A 15,084-nucleotide genomic window follows, 5' to 3' on the forward strand; every position below is an offset into this window, starting at 1 on the left:
TGTCTTTTAAAAAACAAGAGATGAAGTGCCTTTTTCAAGTGCACAGAATTAGTCAGTTGAAAGTTGAAGGTGAAATCAAGATGTGTCCACATCAAATCTGTGAAGTTATATTATAGACTGTATATGGCTCCCTCTTATGCAGTGTGCAAGCTGAAATATCCTATACCAAATTGAAGACTCCAAGCTAGGACACACACCTAATATTCCTTCATATTTTTTTACTCTTAGGGCAGCAATGCCAAGGGGAAACCAGAGTCACGTGACTGAATTCGTCATTCTGGGACTGACCACAAACTCAAAAAAACAGGTGTGGCTTTTTGCCAGCTTCCTGGTCTTGTACATGGTCAATGTGGTTGGCAACTCGGTCATCACTGCAACCATCTGGGGGGATGCCTGCCTCCATACTCCCACGTATTTCTTCCTCTCTAACCTGTCCCTGGTGGACATCTGCTTTACCACTGTCATCGTGCCACGAATGTTAGTGAACATGCTGACTCAGACAAGGACAATCCTCTTTGCCCAGTGCCTCACCCAGATGTATTTCTTTGTGGCCTTTGGGATCACAGACAGCTTCCTCCTGGCTGCCATGGCCATTGACTGCTACATGGTCATCTGTAACCCACTGCATTACACCACGGCCATGAGCCCCAGGCGCTGTCTCCTGCTGGTCACCGCATCCTGGGTGGCATCCCACCTCCACTCGCTCACCCACACTCTTCTCATGGCTCGCCTCTCCTTCTGTGGGCCCAACGTCATTCACCACTTCTTCTGTGATGTCCAGTCACTGGCTGATGCTCTCTTGCTCTGACACCTCTGTCAATGAGCTTCTGGCCTTCACAGAGAGCTCTTTTGTGATCATGAGTCCCTTTATCTTCATTATTATCTCTTATGTCTCTCTCACCTGTGCTGTTCTGAGGGTCCCCTCAGCAGGAGCCAGGTACAAGGCCTTCTCCACCTGTGGATCCCACCTCACGGTTGTGGCGCTATTCTACAGGACCATAATATCTGTGTACATTCGCCCCTCATCTACCTACTCGGTGACAAAGGATTGTGTGATCACTGTCATCTATACAGTAGTTACTCCCATGCTGAGCCCTTTTATCTATAGCCTTAGGAACAAGGACATGAAACAGGCCTTGAGAAAGCTAGCAAAAAGAACCAAATAGAATAAGCATATTTTGCTACCTCTAGAAGTTTAGGAATAAACTCAGCAATTATATGTTAAGCACCTACTATCTGCAAGTACTTAATCTGTGGGGAAAGTAACATAAATCATAGCTTCTGTCCTCAAAAGTATTTATATTCCAAATAGCAGACAGGAGATTGTCAACAGTTTGTTTTAATAAGAGTTTGTTTTTCTTCTTCATAAAAATTAGATGAGTCATTATTATAAGCATCTTAAATTACAAAATAATTTAAGATGATAAATATCTTAAGTTATAAAAAATTCCCCAACTTCTCCCCCTTCCTTGGTATATTTTTCCCTTTTCCTTTGAAATACCTAGTTCATGCATCTCATGTGCATTACCAGTGTAGACCAGTATTTCACCATAAAAAAAAGTTTTAAACCTTCCACATCTGCCATTTAGTGACTTAGATAATTTACTTAACCTTTTTTAGTTTTAATTCCCTAGTCCTTTAGTATACTACTTGGGCTATGAGCCCAGATCCAAGAGTTATCAGCCCTGTGTTCTTAAGAAAGTATATTAATCTTTTTGTGCCTTGGTTTCTTTATATGCAAAGTCAATTGTTGTTAGAGTTTAATGATCTAATAAGTGTTCTAAGACATATATGAATTATGTATTAAGAATTAGGTTGGTGCAAAATTGCTGTTTCCACAATTACTTTTGCACCAACCTAATACTTAGAACAGTGTCTTGTACATAGCAAGATCATAATAAATGTCAACCACTAGAATAACGTTATATAGAAATGTTTCTCTGTCCCTTTCCAACTAGCATTCCATGTTTTATAATGGGGTGGCAAACACATTCTCATACATCCTCCCATTGAGCTCAGTCTAAGTGTTTCTGGAAATTAAGTGTAATTATTCTCTTTAGGACTTTATCACTATTTTGTCAGTTTTTTGGGGGGGATCCCAATGGATATGAAGAAGGCCTCCCTCAATCATTAGAACATGATTCTCACTGACCTTTCTTTCTCCATTCCTGTTCCTCCATCTCATCTTCACTGAATTTCAAATAATTTCACTATCAAAGCCTCCATGGGGCACACTGCCCAGCACTTCAAACATCTGAAATACAAACTATGGCTAAAGAATGTGAAGCGGACAAATGAAGAAAAGTTGAGGGGAAACTATAGCTTTACAAGGAAAGAACTAAGAGGATTTGATACAAAAATAAAAGGTGGGAGAATATAGCAACCTACCTCAATGAAAAAAAAAAAAAGATGTTGCAGAAGATGAACTGACTTTAATTGATAAAAAAAATTTCCAAGGGTCAGTCTTGAAGCAAGGTATAAAAGGATGCGACAGCCACACCAATTGAATAAAAACCATCATCCAGCAAGCATGCTACTTGTGGGAGATACACACCAAGGGACAGCTATGGTATGGTGTAGGGGAGTAGCTACCAAGAGCATAATGGCTTTGGATTCAAATCCTGACTCTGCTACTACTTTTGTAATTTTCAACAAATTAGCAACCCTGCTAAACCTAACTTGTCTCATCCATAAAATGGAAATAATAATAATAGCTTATTTCATGAAGATTAAATGAGATGACAATCTGTGTAAAGCAAGTAGCACACTACATGGCCTATTGTAAATGCTCGATAAAACTTGTTTATTATGATGGTGATAGTGTTTGGAACTTTATAACTTGAGACAAATAAATTGGGTTTTATAATGAATAAGTTTTTTAGAGAAGATGAAAAACAGTCAGTGGAGATAGGTAGACATCAATTCTAGGCAACCATTTTCCAATACCAAAGCCACCTCTCAGAGTAAGATTGCTTTCATACAATGAGGACAGGAAGGAATACATATAGAACCCAGTTGATCCACTTGAACATTTGCTGATACTCCCTTCACAATTGTAACTGTAAATAGACACTCATAGCAACCCTAACCTAAGAAGGGTATGCTTATCAAGGTCTCATACTCTTGGGAGTAAAGGTTTGAATAATAATGGTGCATAAGCCCCCCATATGTACCAAGATGAGAACTGAGGGTGAGGAGTTTAGAATGCAGAGTGAGTAACAGTGAGGATAAGTACAAGTTTCACCCTCAAGACCAACTGTGCAAAGGGGGCTATAGTTCATCCCACTAATCGTCCTCTTCTATGTTTCCTCTATGGAAGAGGGGCCCATAGAAACCATGGAAGATCTATTCACCATACATACGTGGATAATTGAATCTGTGCTATGCAAAGGGTAGACACTGGTAGCCATGAAAACATACCACTAAGATCTCCTGTGATGAGAGCATAATGACCCCAGCTACTGTCCCCACCTGGTCCATCACCATCATTGTGCCAAAGCCATGTTTATATAGACTGCTCCTACCAATGACTGGGCATTGCAGAGGTACCAGGACAGGCCCATTCCAGAGAAATATAGGACACTTCTGATGAATAACTTTCATTCTAGGATCCTCCAATGATCAAACTTTTCCTGGTACCTTAGGGGTTTTTTTTGTTTGTTTTTTTGTTTTTTTTTTTTTTTGGTTTTGGTTTTGGTTTGCTTGTTTGTTTTGAGACAGAGTCTCACTCTGTTGCCCAGGCTGGAGTACAGTGGCATGATCTTGGCTTACCGCAATCCCCACCTCCTGGATTCATACAATTCTGTCTCGGTCTTCCAAGTGTCTGGGACTACAGTCGTGCACCACCATGCCCAGCTAATTTTTGTATTTTTTGTAGAGATGAGGTTTTGCCATGTTGACCAGACTGGTCTTGAACTCCTGGCCTCAAGTGATACACCCACTTCAGCCTCCCAAAGTGCTGGGATTACAGGCATGAGCTACCACTCCTGGCCCCTGGTGCATTGTTGCAGTCTCTTCCTACACCAATCCTCCTTCCTTCTCTCTTTTTTCCCACAGGTCTCAGACTGAGTCTGAAGGATTTCTTCCACTAAATCTCTTGCCACTATGATGGTTTTATGCGTCAACTTGACTGGGCTAAGGGATGCCCAGATAGCTGATAAAACATTATTTCTGACTATGTTTGTGAGGGTGTTTTCCAGAAGAGATTAGCATTTAAATAAGTAGACAGAGTAAATAAGATACTCCTCACCAATGTGGGTGGGTATCACACAATCTGCTGAGGGCCTAAGTAGAACAAAATGGCAGAGGAAAGATGAACTCACTCTCTGTTCTTGAGCTGTGATATCCATCTTCTCATGCCTTTGGACATCAGCACTCTTGGCTCTCAGGTCTTCAGATTCAAACTGGGACTTTACCATTATGTCTCCTGGTTCTCAGGTCTTTGGGCTTGGATGACTACACTACCAGCTCTCCTGGGCCTCCAGGTTGCAGATGGTAAGCCATGGGAATTCTCAGCCTCTGTAATCACATCAGCCAATCCCTCATAATAAATAGCTTTCTCTATATCTATCTATATAGCTCTATATATAGATATACAGATATATCCTATTGCCCTTGTTTCTCTGGAGAACTCTGACTAATACACACATCTAGTCTCGTTTTGGTCCTCAGAAGACCTGAGCTAATCCACTAATCAATGACTCAGTGACCAGTTCTACTCATTGTGACATACCACAGAGAAACTTGAGCAGGTACATCAGAAGACTACAGGAATGTTTATGGAAGAGATTAAAATGGAACAAACATGATGCTCTGGTTTTATTCATTGTGATTTTCCTCTCTCACCTATAAAAGTAATCTAATTTAACTTAATATAAAAGAAATGGGTTACAAAATCCCAGTTTTCCAGTCATTTCTACTGAAATAAGAAATCTTAGGCTATTGCTAAAATATCAATAACTGAACAAAGGAAGATAAATGATAGTTGTTATGGAGATGTTCTCATTAGAAAATTGTGGTCTCAAAATTTTTCTCCAACTTGCATGCAGAAGATACATTTTTTTTTTTCATATTTTTGTAGAGACATGGTTTCACTATGTCACCCAGGCTGCTCTCGAACTCCTGAGCTCAAGCAATCCTCCCACCTTGGCACGAGGATCCTCCCAACGTGCTAGGATTACAGGAGTGCCCCACTGTGCCTGGTGAGAAGATATTTTTAAAAAGAAATAAACAGTTGAAAAGGCCAGCCATATTTATTTGACTATCATTTATGCCTTTTTATCTGCATAGAAGTTCCACTTCGGATACTAAACATTTTTTAAAAACATAATGGCGAACATCATACAACAAACCCAAATGTCCATCAACAGTAGTATGGATAAATACATTGTGACATATACCACAGTGAAATGTAAGTCCACATTCTCTTAATTGCAATCCTGAAATCCAAAAATCAACAAAAGATATTTTATAAAGCTTCAGCAAACGTATTTTGTAGAGCCTTAGAATCATTTGAGGTAGATTTATTTAGGTTCATATTGCAATTGATACTCTGAAAAGTTAAATTACTTGACCAAGATGGTACAGATGGAACTCAAACCTGAGTCAGCACAAGCCAAAGTGGCTGCTTCATCATTTTACTACTACGTCAGAGCCATCACCACCCAAAAGTCATGAGGATGATATTGTGACAATGACAGTGACAACTCCTTATTAAAGTTAACTGTTTTCATTTTTTGGGGGGCGGAGCAAGATGGCCGAATAGGAACAGATCCAGTCTCCAACTCCCAGCGCGAGCGACACAGAAGACCGGTGATTTCTGCATTTTCAACTGAGGTACTGGGGTCATCTCACTAGGGAGTGCCGGACAATCGGTGCTGGTCAGCTGCTGCAGCCTGACCAGCGAGAGCTGAAGCAGGGCGAGGCATCGCCTCACCTGGAAGCGCAAGGGGGAAGGGGATCCGTTTTCCTAGCCAGGGGAACTGAGACACACAACACCTGGAAAATCGGGTAACTCCCACCCCAATACTGCGCTGTAAGCATACAGGCACACCAGGAGAATATATCCCAATCCTGGCCGGGAGGGTCCCACGCCCACGAAGCCTCCCTCACTGCTAACACAGCAGTCTGCCGCGATCTATCCGCAAGGCAGCAGCGAGGCTGGGGGAGGGGCGCCCGCCATTGCTGAGGCTTAACTAGGTAAACAAAGCCGCTGGGAAGCTCGAACTGGGTGGAGCTCACAGCAGCTCAAGGAAGCCTGCCTGTCTCTGTAGTCTCCACCTCTGGGGACAGCGCACAGCTGAAGACCAACAGGGGAAGTAGCGGGAGCCGGTGCAGACGCGAACGACTCTGTCTGACAGCTTTGGGGAGAGCCGTGGATCTCCCAACGCGGAGGTTGAGATCTGAGAACGGACAGACTGCCTGCTCAGGTGTGTCTCTGACCCCTGAGTAGCCTAGCTGGGAGAAATCCCCCACTAGGGGCAGTCTGACACCCCACACCTCACAGGGTGGAGTACACCCCTGAGAGGAAACTTCCAAAGGAAGAATCAGACAGGTACACTCGCTGTTCAGCAATATTCTATCTTCGGCAACCTCTGCTGCTGATACCCAGGCAAACAGGGTCTGAAGTGGACCTCAAGCAATCTCCAACAGACCAACAGACAGTCCTTCTGACTGTCAGAAGGAAAACTATCAAACAGGAAGGACACCTATACCAAAACCCCATCAGTACGTCACCACCATCAAAGACCAGAGACAGATAAAACCACAAAGATGGGGAAGAAGCAGGGCAGAAAAGCTGGAAATTCAAAAAATAAGAGCGCATCTCCCCCTGCGAAGGAGCGCAGCCCATCGCCAGCAACGGATCAAAGCTGGTCAGAGAATGACTTGGACGAGAGGAGAGAAGAAGGCTTCAGTCCATCAAACTTATCAGAGCTAAAGGAGGAATTACGTACCCAGCGCAAAGAAACTAAAAATCTTGAAAAAAGAGTGGAAGAATTGACAGCTAGACTAATTAATGCAGAGAAGATCATAAACGAAATGACAGAGATGAAAACCATGACACGAGAAATACGTGACAAATGCACAAGCTTCAGTAACCGACTCGATCAACTGGAAGAAAGAGTATCAGCGATTGAAGATCAAATGAATGAAATGAAGCGAGAAGAGAAACCAAAAGAAAAAAGAAGAAAAAGAAATGAGCAAAGCCTGCAAGAAGTATGGGATTACGTAAAAAGACCAAATCTACGTCTGATTGGGGTGCCTGAAAGTGAGGGGGAAAATGGAACCAAGTTGGAAAACACTCTTCAGGATATCATCCAGGAGAACTTCCCCAACCTAGTAGGGCAGGCCAACATTCAAATTCAGGAAATACAGAGAACGCCACAAAGATACTCCTCCAGAAGAGCAACTCCAAGACACATCATTGCCAGATTCACCAAAGTTGAAATGAAGGAAAAAATCTTAAGGGCAGCCAGAGAGAAAGGTCGGGTTACCCACAAAGGGAAGCCCATCAGACTAACAGCAGATCTCTCGGCAGAAACTCTACAAGCCAGAAGAGAGTGGGGGCCAATATTCAACGTTCTTAAAGAAAAGAATTTTCAACCCAGAATTTCATATCCAGCCAAACTAAGTTTCATAAGTGAAGGAGAAATAAAATCCTTTACAGATAAGCAAATGCTTAGAGATTTTGTCACCACCAGGCCTGCCTTACAAGAGACCCTGAAGGAAGCCCTAAACATGGAAAGGAACAACCGGTACCAGCCATCACAAAAACATGCCAAAATGTAAAGACCATCGAGGCTAGGAAGAAACTGCATCGACTAACGAGCAAAATAACCAGTTAATATCATAATGGCAGGATCAAGTTCACACATAACAATATTAACCTTAAATGTTAATGGACTAAATACTCCAATTAAAAGACACAGACTGGCAAACTGGATAAAGAGTCAAGACCCATCAGTCTGCTGTATTCAGGAGACCCATCTCACATGCAGAGACATACATAGGCTCAAAATAAAGGGATGGAGGAAGATCTACCAAGCAAATGGAGAACAAAAAAAAGCAGGGGTTGCAATCCTTGTCTCTGATAAAACAGACTTTAAACCATCAAAGATCAAAAGAGACAAAGAAGGCCATTACATAATGGTAAAGGGATCAATTCAACAGGAAGAGCTAACTCTCCTAAATATATATGCACCCAATACAGGAGCACCCAGATTCATAAAGCAAGTCCTTAGAGACTTACAAAGAGACTTAGACTCCCATACAATAATAATGGGAGACTTCAACACTCCGCTGTCAACATTAGACAGATCAACGAGACAGAAAGTTAACAAGGATATCCAGGAATTGAACTCATCTCTGCACCAAGCGGACCTAATAGACATCTATAGAACTCTCCACCCCAAATCAACAGAATATACATTCTTCTCAGCACCACATTGCACTTATTCCAAAATTGACCACATAATTGGAAGTAAAGCACTCCTCAGCAAATGTAAAAGAACAGAAATTATAACAAACTGTCTCTCAGACCACAGTGCAATCAAACTAGAACTCAGGACTAAGAAACTCAATCAAAACCGCTCAACTACATGGAAACTGAACAACCTGCTCCTGAATGACTACTGGGTACATAACGAAATGAAAGCGGAAATAAAGATGTTCTTTGAAACCAATGAGAACAAAGATACAACATACCAGAATCTCTGGGACACATTTAAAGCAGTGTGTAGAGGGAAATTTATAGCACTAAATGCCCACAAGAGAAAGCAGGAAAGATCTAAAATTGACACTCTAACATCACAATTAAAAGAACTAGAGAGGCAAGAGCAAACACATTCAAAAGCTAGCAGAAGGCAAGAAATAACTAAGATCAGAGCCGAACTGAAGGAGATAGAGACAGAAAAAACCCTCCAAAAAATCAATGAATCCAGGAGTTGGTTTTTTGAAAAGATCAACAAAATTGACAGACCGCTAGCAAGGCTAATAAAGAAGAAAAGAGAGAGGAATCAAATAGATGCAATAAAAAATGATAAAGGGGATATCACCACTGACCCCACAGAAATACAAACTACCATCAGAGAATACTATAAACGCCTCTACGCAAATCAACTAGAAAATCTAGAAGAAATGGATAAATTCCTGGACACTTACACTCTCCCAAGGCTAAACCAGGAAGAAGTTGAATCCCTGAATAGACCAATAGTAGGCTCTGAAATTGAGGCAACAATTAATAGCCTACCCACCAAAAAAAGTCCAGGACCAGATGGATTCACAGCTGAATTCTACCAGAGGTACAAGGAGGAGCTGGTACCATTCCTTCTGAAACTATTCCAATCAATAGAAAAAGAGGGAATCCTCCCTAACTCATTTTATGAGGCCAACATCATCCTGATACCAAAGCCTGGCAGAGACACATCAAAAAAAGAGAATTTTAGACCAATATCCCTGATGAACATTGATGCAAAAATTCTCAATAAAATACTGGCAAACCGGATTCAGCAGCACATCAAAAAGCTTATCCACCATGATCAAGTGGGCTTCATCCCTGGGATGCAAGGCTGGTTCAACATTCGCAAATCAATAAACGTAATCCAGCATATAAACAGAACCAAAGACAAGAACCACATGATTGTCTCAATAGATGCAGAAAAGGCTTTTGACAAAATTCAACAGCCCTTCATGCTAAAAACGCTCAATAAATTTGGTATTGATGGAACGTACCTCAAAATAATAAGAGCTATTTATGACAAACCCACAGCTAATATCATACTGAATGGGCAAAAACTGGAAAAATTCCCTTTGAAAACTGGCACAAGACAGGGATGCCCTCTCTCACCACTCCTATTCAACATAGTCTTGGAAGTTCTGGCTAGGGCAATCAGGCAAGAGAAAGAAATCAAGGGTATCCAGTTAGGAAAAGAAGAAGTCAAATTGTCCCTGTTTGCAGATGACATGATTGTATATTTAGAAAACCCCATCGTCTCAGCCCAAAATCTCCTTAAGCTGATAAGCAACTTCAGCAAAGTCTCAGGATACAAAATTAATGTGCAAAAATCACAAGCATTCTTATACACCAGTAACAGACAAGCAGAGAGCCAAATCAGGAATGAACTTCCATTCACAATTGCTTCAAAGAGAATAAAATACCTAGGAATCCAGCTTACAAGGGATGTAAAGGACCTCTTCAAGGAGAACTACAAACCACTGCTCAGCGAAATAAAAGAGGACACAAACAAATGGAAGAACATACCATGCTCATGGATAGGAAGAATCAATATCGTGAAAATGGCCATACTCCCCAAGGTTATTTATAGATTCAATGCCATCCCCATCAAGCTACCAATGAGTTTCTTCACAGAATTGGAAAAAACTGCTTTAAAGTTCATATGGAACCAAAAAAGGGCCCGCATTGCCAAGACAATCCTAAGTCAAAAGGACAAAGCTGGAGGCGTCACGCTACCTGACTTCAAACTATACTACAAGGCTACAGTAACCAAAACAGCATGGTACTGGTACCAAAACAGAGATATAGATCAATGGAACAGAACAGAGTCCTCAGAAATAATACCACACATCTACAGCCATCTGATCTTTGACAAACCTGAGAGAAACAAGAAATGGGGAAAGGATTCCCTATTTAATAAATGGTGCTGGGAAAATTGGCTAGCCATAAGTAGAAAGCTGAAACTGGATCCTTTCCTTACCCCTTATACGAAGATTAATTCAAGATGGATTAGAGACTTAAATGTTAGACCTAATACCATAAAAACCCTAGAAGAAAATCTAGGTAGTACCATTCAGGACATAGGCATGGGCAAGGACTTCATGTCTAAAACACCAAAAGCAATGGCAGCAAAAGCCAAAATTGACAAATGGGATCTAATTAAACTAAAGAGCTTTTGCACAGCAAAAGAAACTACCATCAGAGTGAACAGGCAACCTACAGAATGGGAGAAAATTTTTGCAACCTACTCATCTGACAAAGGGCTAATATCCAGAATCTACAAAGAACTCAAACAAATATACGAGAAAAAAACAAACAACCCCATCAAAAAGTGGGGAAAGGATATGAACAGACATTTCTCAAAAGAAGATATTCATACAGCCAACAGACACATGAAAAAATGCTCATCATCACTCGCCATCAGAGAAATGCAAATCAAAACCACAATGAGATACCATCTCACACCAGTCAGAATGGCAATCATTAAGAAGTCAGGAAACAACAGGTGTTGGAGAGGATGTGGAGAAACAGGAACACTTTTACACTGTTGGTGGGATTGTAAACTAGTTCAACCATTATGGAAAACAGTATGGCAATTCCTCAAGGATCTAGAACTAGATGTACCATATGACCCAGCCATCCCACTACTGGGTATATACCCAAAGGATTATAAATTATTCTACTACAAAGACACATGTACACGTATGTTTATTGCGGCACTATTCACAATAGCAAAGACTTGGAATCAACCCAAATGTCCATCTGTGACAGACTGGATTAAGAAAATGTGGCACATATACACCATGGAATACTATGCAGCCATAAAAAAGGATGAGTTTGCGTCCTTTGTAGGGACATGGATGCAGCTGGAAACCATCATTCTCAGCAAACTATCACAAGAACAGAAAACCAAACACCGCATGTTCTCACTCATAGGTGGGAACTGAACAATGAGATCACTTGGACTCGGGAAGGGGAACATCACGCACTGGGGCCTATCATGGGGAGGGGGGAGGGGGTGGAGGGAGGGCTTGCATTGGGGAGTTATACAAGATATAAATGATGAATTGATGGGTGCTGACGAGTTGATGGGTGCAGCACACCAACATGGCATAAGTATACATATGTAACAAACCTGCACGTTATGCACATGTACCCTAGAACTTAAAGTATAATAAAAAAAAAAAATAAATAAAGTTAACTGTTTTCAAACCCCAGCTTCCCACGGATGGTGATCATGAAAAGTGGCATATATGGTGACAAGTTATTCCAGTTTTCCAAAAACTGAGGGGTTCCCCACAAGTGGGACTTTCTATTTTAAAAGCACGAAAGTTCTGAGCAAACACAAAGGACTAATTGATCACCTGCAGAAAGTGCTCTCATTTTCTTAACTCTATCAAGAGAAACAAGACTATCAACAAAAGCTAATATTTTATGAGCATTGGATATGAACTAGTCATTGTTCTAGTTCTGCACAATCCCTAACTAACTTAATCCTCGCAACAACTTTTTGAGTTAGGTATTGTTATTACCTCTTCAAGCAGATGCAGAAAGTGAAACCAGAAAGATTGGGCAACTTGTTCAGTGTCACAGCCCATAAGCTGGTGGCCAAATGAAAGTTTATCAGACCCAGAGGGAATGTGTTTGATCACCATATCCAAGAGTATGACGTTAGCACATGCTGGCAAAGCCTGTCCACTATCCAGTTGCACAAATTAGAATCTCTTGTGTTGGATTTTATGTCATAGGGCCTGAAAAAGCCTGCAACTGATTCCAGAATTTTGATGCTTTCAGCAGCCCTTAATGGTAGGTTTATGTCCACAGCTTACAAAAGGAAGAAAATGAAGCTCAGAAAAAAAATCATTTGCCCAAAATATAAAAGCTAATTGAGGTTTAGAGCTGGGAGGCATGTCATCTAACATTTTCAGTACATCAGAAACTCCAGGTTTCATTTTATCTACTATTACCAACAATACTAATAACTATTATCACCATTTATTGAAAGCCTACTCTGTATTAGCACTTTGGATATGTGATCTCATTATCTACAACAATACAAAGCTTGTACATCATTTACAGATTAGGAAATTGGAAGCTCAAAGAGGATAAGAAAATGCGTTGGTTGTAGAGGATTACACAGCTAGGAAAGATAGGGTTTCCCTCTAGTCTTATAAGACACCAAACCCAACACTCCTAATGAATGATGACGTTGATAATGCTGTTGATAATTATGACAGGACCTTTTATTTTTAAATTATTTTGAGTTTATAAAGTTATTTTATCCATGCTAGTTCTGCTGAAGGTTCTTCAAAAGATCAAGAGGGTAGATACTCCCAATATGCCAAGAATACCTGAGTCTCAGCTGTAACCAGAGTACATTGTTACCCCTTCTCCCCCAACACACAGACACATAAAACACACGTTTGCTTCATAAGTTTCTAGTAAATGCATATTCCCAAGGTATTTTACTCAAATTTGAAAAAACTGTAAAATTGAAACCTATGAAAAACCTATAGAATAGCTTTCCTATTTTAAAAGGGTGGGGAATGAAGAAGGGAGACTAAGATTTAGAAATGTCTTTCCATTTGATCTCCAGTTTAGCCTCATCCAGGAGGTCTACAGGACACATTGCTAAATAACTAAAATGTAAAAATCACCCCTAAAAAGATCTCCCATTATCATTGTCCAGGGTTCTTACCTTTATGTATGTTTACGTGCCTGACACCAATACATGTCTTTGCTCTTTGAGAAGATCACAGAAAACAAACAGCCTAGAGTTATGTAAATGTTTGGAGTCTATGTTTGAGGATGATTTTTCTCCAACTATTCTACTTTAAACAGAAATTAGAAATGAAACCAGCATCTCAGCTGGGCACAGTGGCTCACGCCTGTAATCCCAGCACTTTGGTAGGCTGAGGTGGGTGGATCACAAGGTCAAGAGATCAAGACCAGCCTGGCCAACATGGTGAAACCCCGTCTCTACTAAAAATACAAAAATTAGCTGGGCATGGTGGCATCCACCTGTAGTCCCAGCTACTAGGGAAGCTGAGGCAGGAGAATTGCTTGAATCCGGGAGGCAGAGGTTGCAGTGAGCTGAGATCACACCACTGCACTCCAGCCTAGCAACAGAGAGAGACTCGTCTCAAAAAAAAAAAAAGACAAAAGAAAAAAAAAAAGAGACCAGCATCTCTCACTTCCTGCTCCTGGACTTCTCTGAGCACCCAGAGCAGCAGCCTCTCCTGTTTGGGCTCTTCTTGGGCATGTACCTGGTCACTGTGTTAAGGAACCTGCTCATCCTTCAAGCCATTGGTTCTGACCCTTATCTCCACACCCCATGTACTTCTTCCTGGCAAATCTGTCCTTCATCAATACCTGTTTGATGTGCACCATTGTCCCCAAGGTGCTGGTGAACATCCAGACACATCACACCATCTCCTATACTGGGTGCCTCATGCAGGTGCACTTCTTCATGGCATTAGCCCTGCTAGATAACTTCCTGCTGGCTGTGATGGCGTATGATCACTACGTGGCCATCTGCCTTCCTCTACACTACATGATCATGCATCCCCAAGCCTGCCTGCTGCTGGCGGCCATGTCCTGACTCTGCTCCCACCTCCAGGTTTTCTCACTCATTCTCTTGATGACTCGATTCTCATTCTGGGCCTCCCATTCCATCCCAGTTTTTCTGTGATCTTCTCCCACTCCTCAAACTTGCCTGTTCAGACATCAAGGTCTTTCACTTCATGATGTTCACTGAAGCCACTCTTTCTGGTGTTGTCCCTCTCATCTGTGTCCTAGTCTCTTATGCCCACATCATGCACACCATCCTCAGAGTTTCCTCTGATGAGGGGAAACACAAAGCCTTCTCTACCCGTGGCTCTCACCTGACAGTGATCACTCTTTTCTATGGAACCCTGTTTCTGGTATATTTCCAGCCTTCATTCCTACTAGCAGATACTGGAATGATTGCATCCATTGTATACACAATGGTCACCCCCATGCTGAACTCTTTTGTCTATAGCCTGAGGAAGCGGGACATGAAAGACGCTTTGTGGAGACTCTTTGGCTTGAGAAAATGCACTGCTCAATAAAGAGTCCTGCCCCACAGCAGAAGCCCAGGCTCTTCTGAATGCCTTCCTAATTGAACTTCTCTATTACAATCTTGAAAAACTCAAATCCAAGGCAGGATGAATGCTCAGTGCTACAGGCAGGTTTAACAAATGAGGAATGCCTGATGTGGCAGGACTGGAATAGGATCCACTGGCCAGGGACAGAACTACAGCCTGGAGGATGGCCAGCAATCCCTACAGGATGACATAATTAGTGTGGAGAGGTACCCAAGCAGATTCATA

The 15,084-nt window shown here is 41.6% G+C and overlaps 1 protein-coding gene and 1 pseudogene across 1 annotated transcript; both read left to right on the forward strand.

Annotated features, from left to right (window-relative positions):
- Nucleotides 1–235: 235 nt before the first annotated feature.
- Nucleotides 236–1,166, forward strand: LOC104677449 (olfactory receptor 1L6-like). The gene is given in 2 exon segments (XM_010382477.1): nucleotides 236–787; nucleotides 789–1,166. Coding segments are annotated over 2 exon segments (930 nt in total).
- A 12,900-nt stretch (nucleotides 1,167–14,066) lies between these two features.
- On the forward strand, nucleotides 14,067–14,823 carry LOC104677453 (annotated as a pseudogene).
- The last annotated feature ends 261 nt before the right edge of the window (nucleotides 14,824–15,084 follow it).

Source organism: Rhinopithecus roxellana, chromosome 16 (genome assembly GCF_007565055.1).
Source record: "Rhinopithecus roxellana isolate Shanxi Qingling chromosome 16, ASM756505v1, whole genome shotgun sequence".
NCBI classification, from domain to species: domain Eukaryota; kingdom Metazoa; phylum Chordata; class Mammalia; order Primates; family Cercopithecidae; genus Rhinopithecus; species Rhinopithecus roxellana.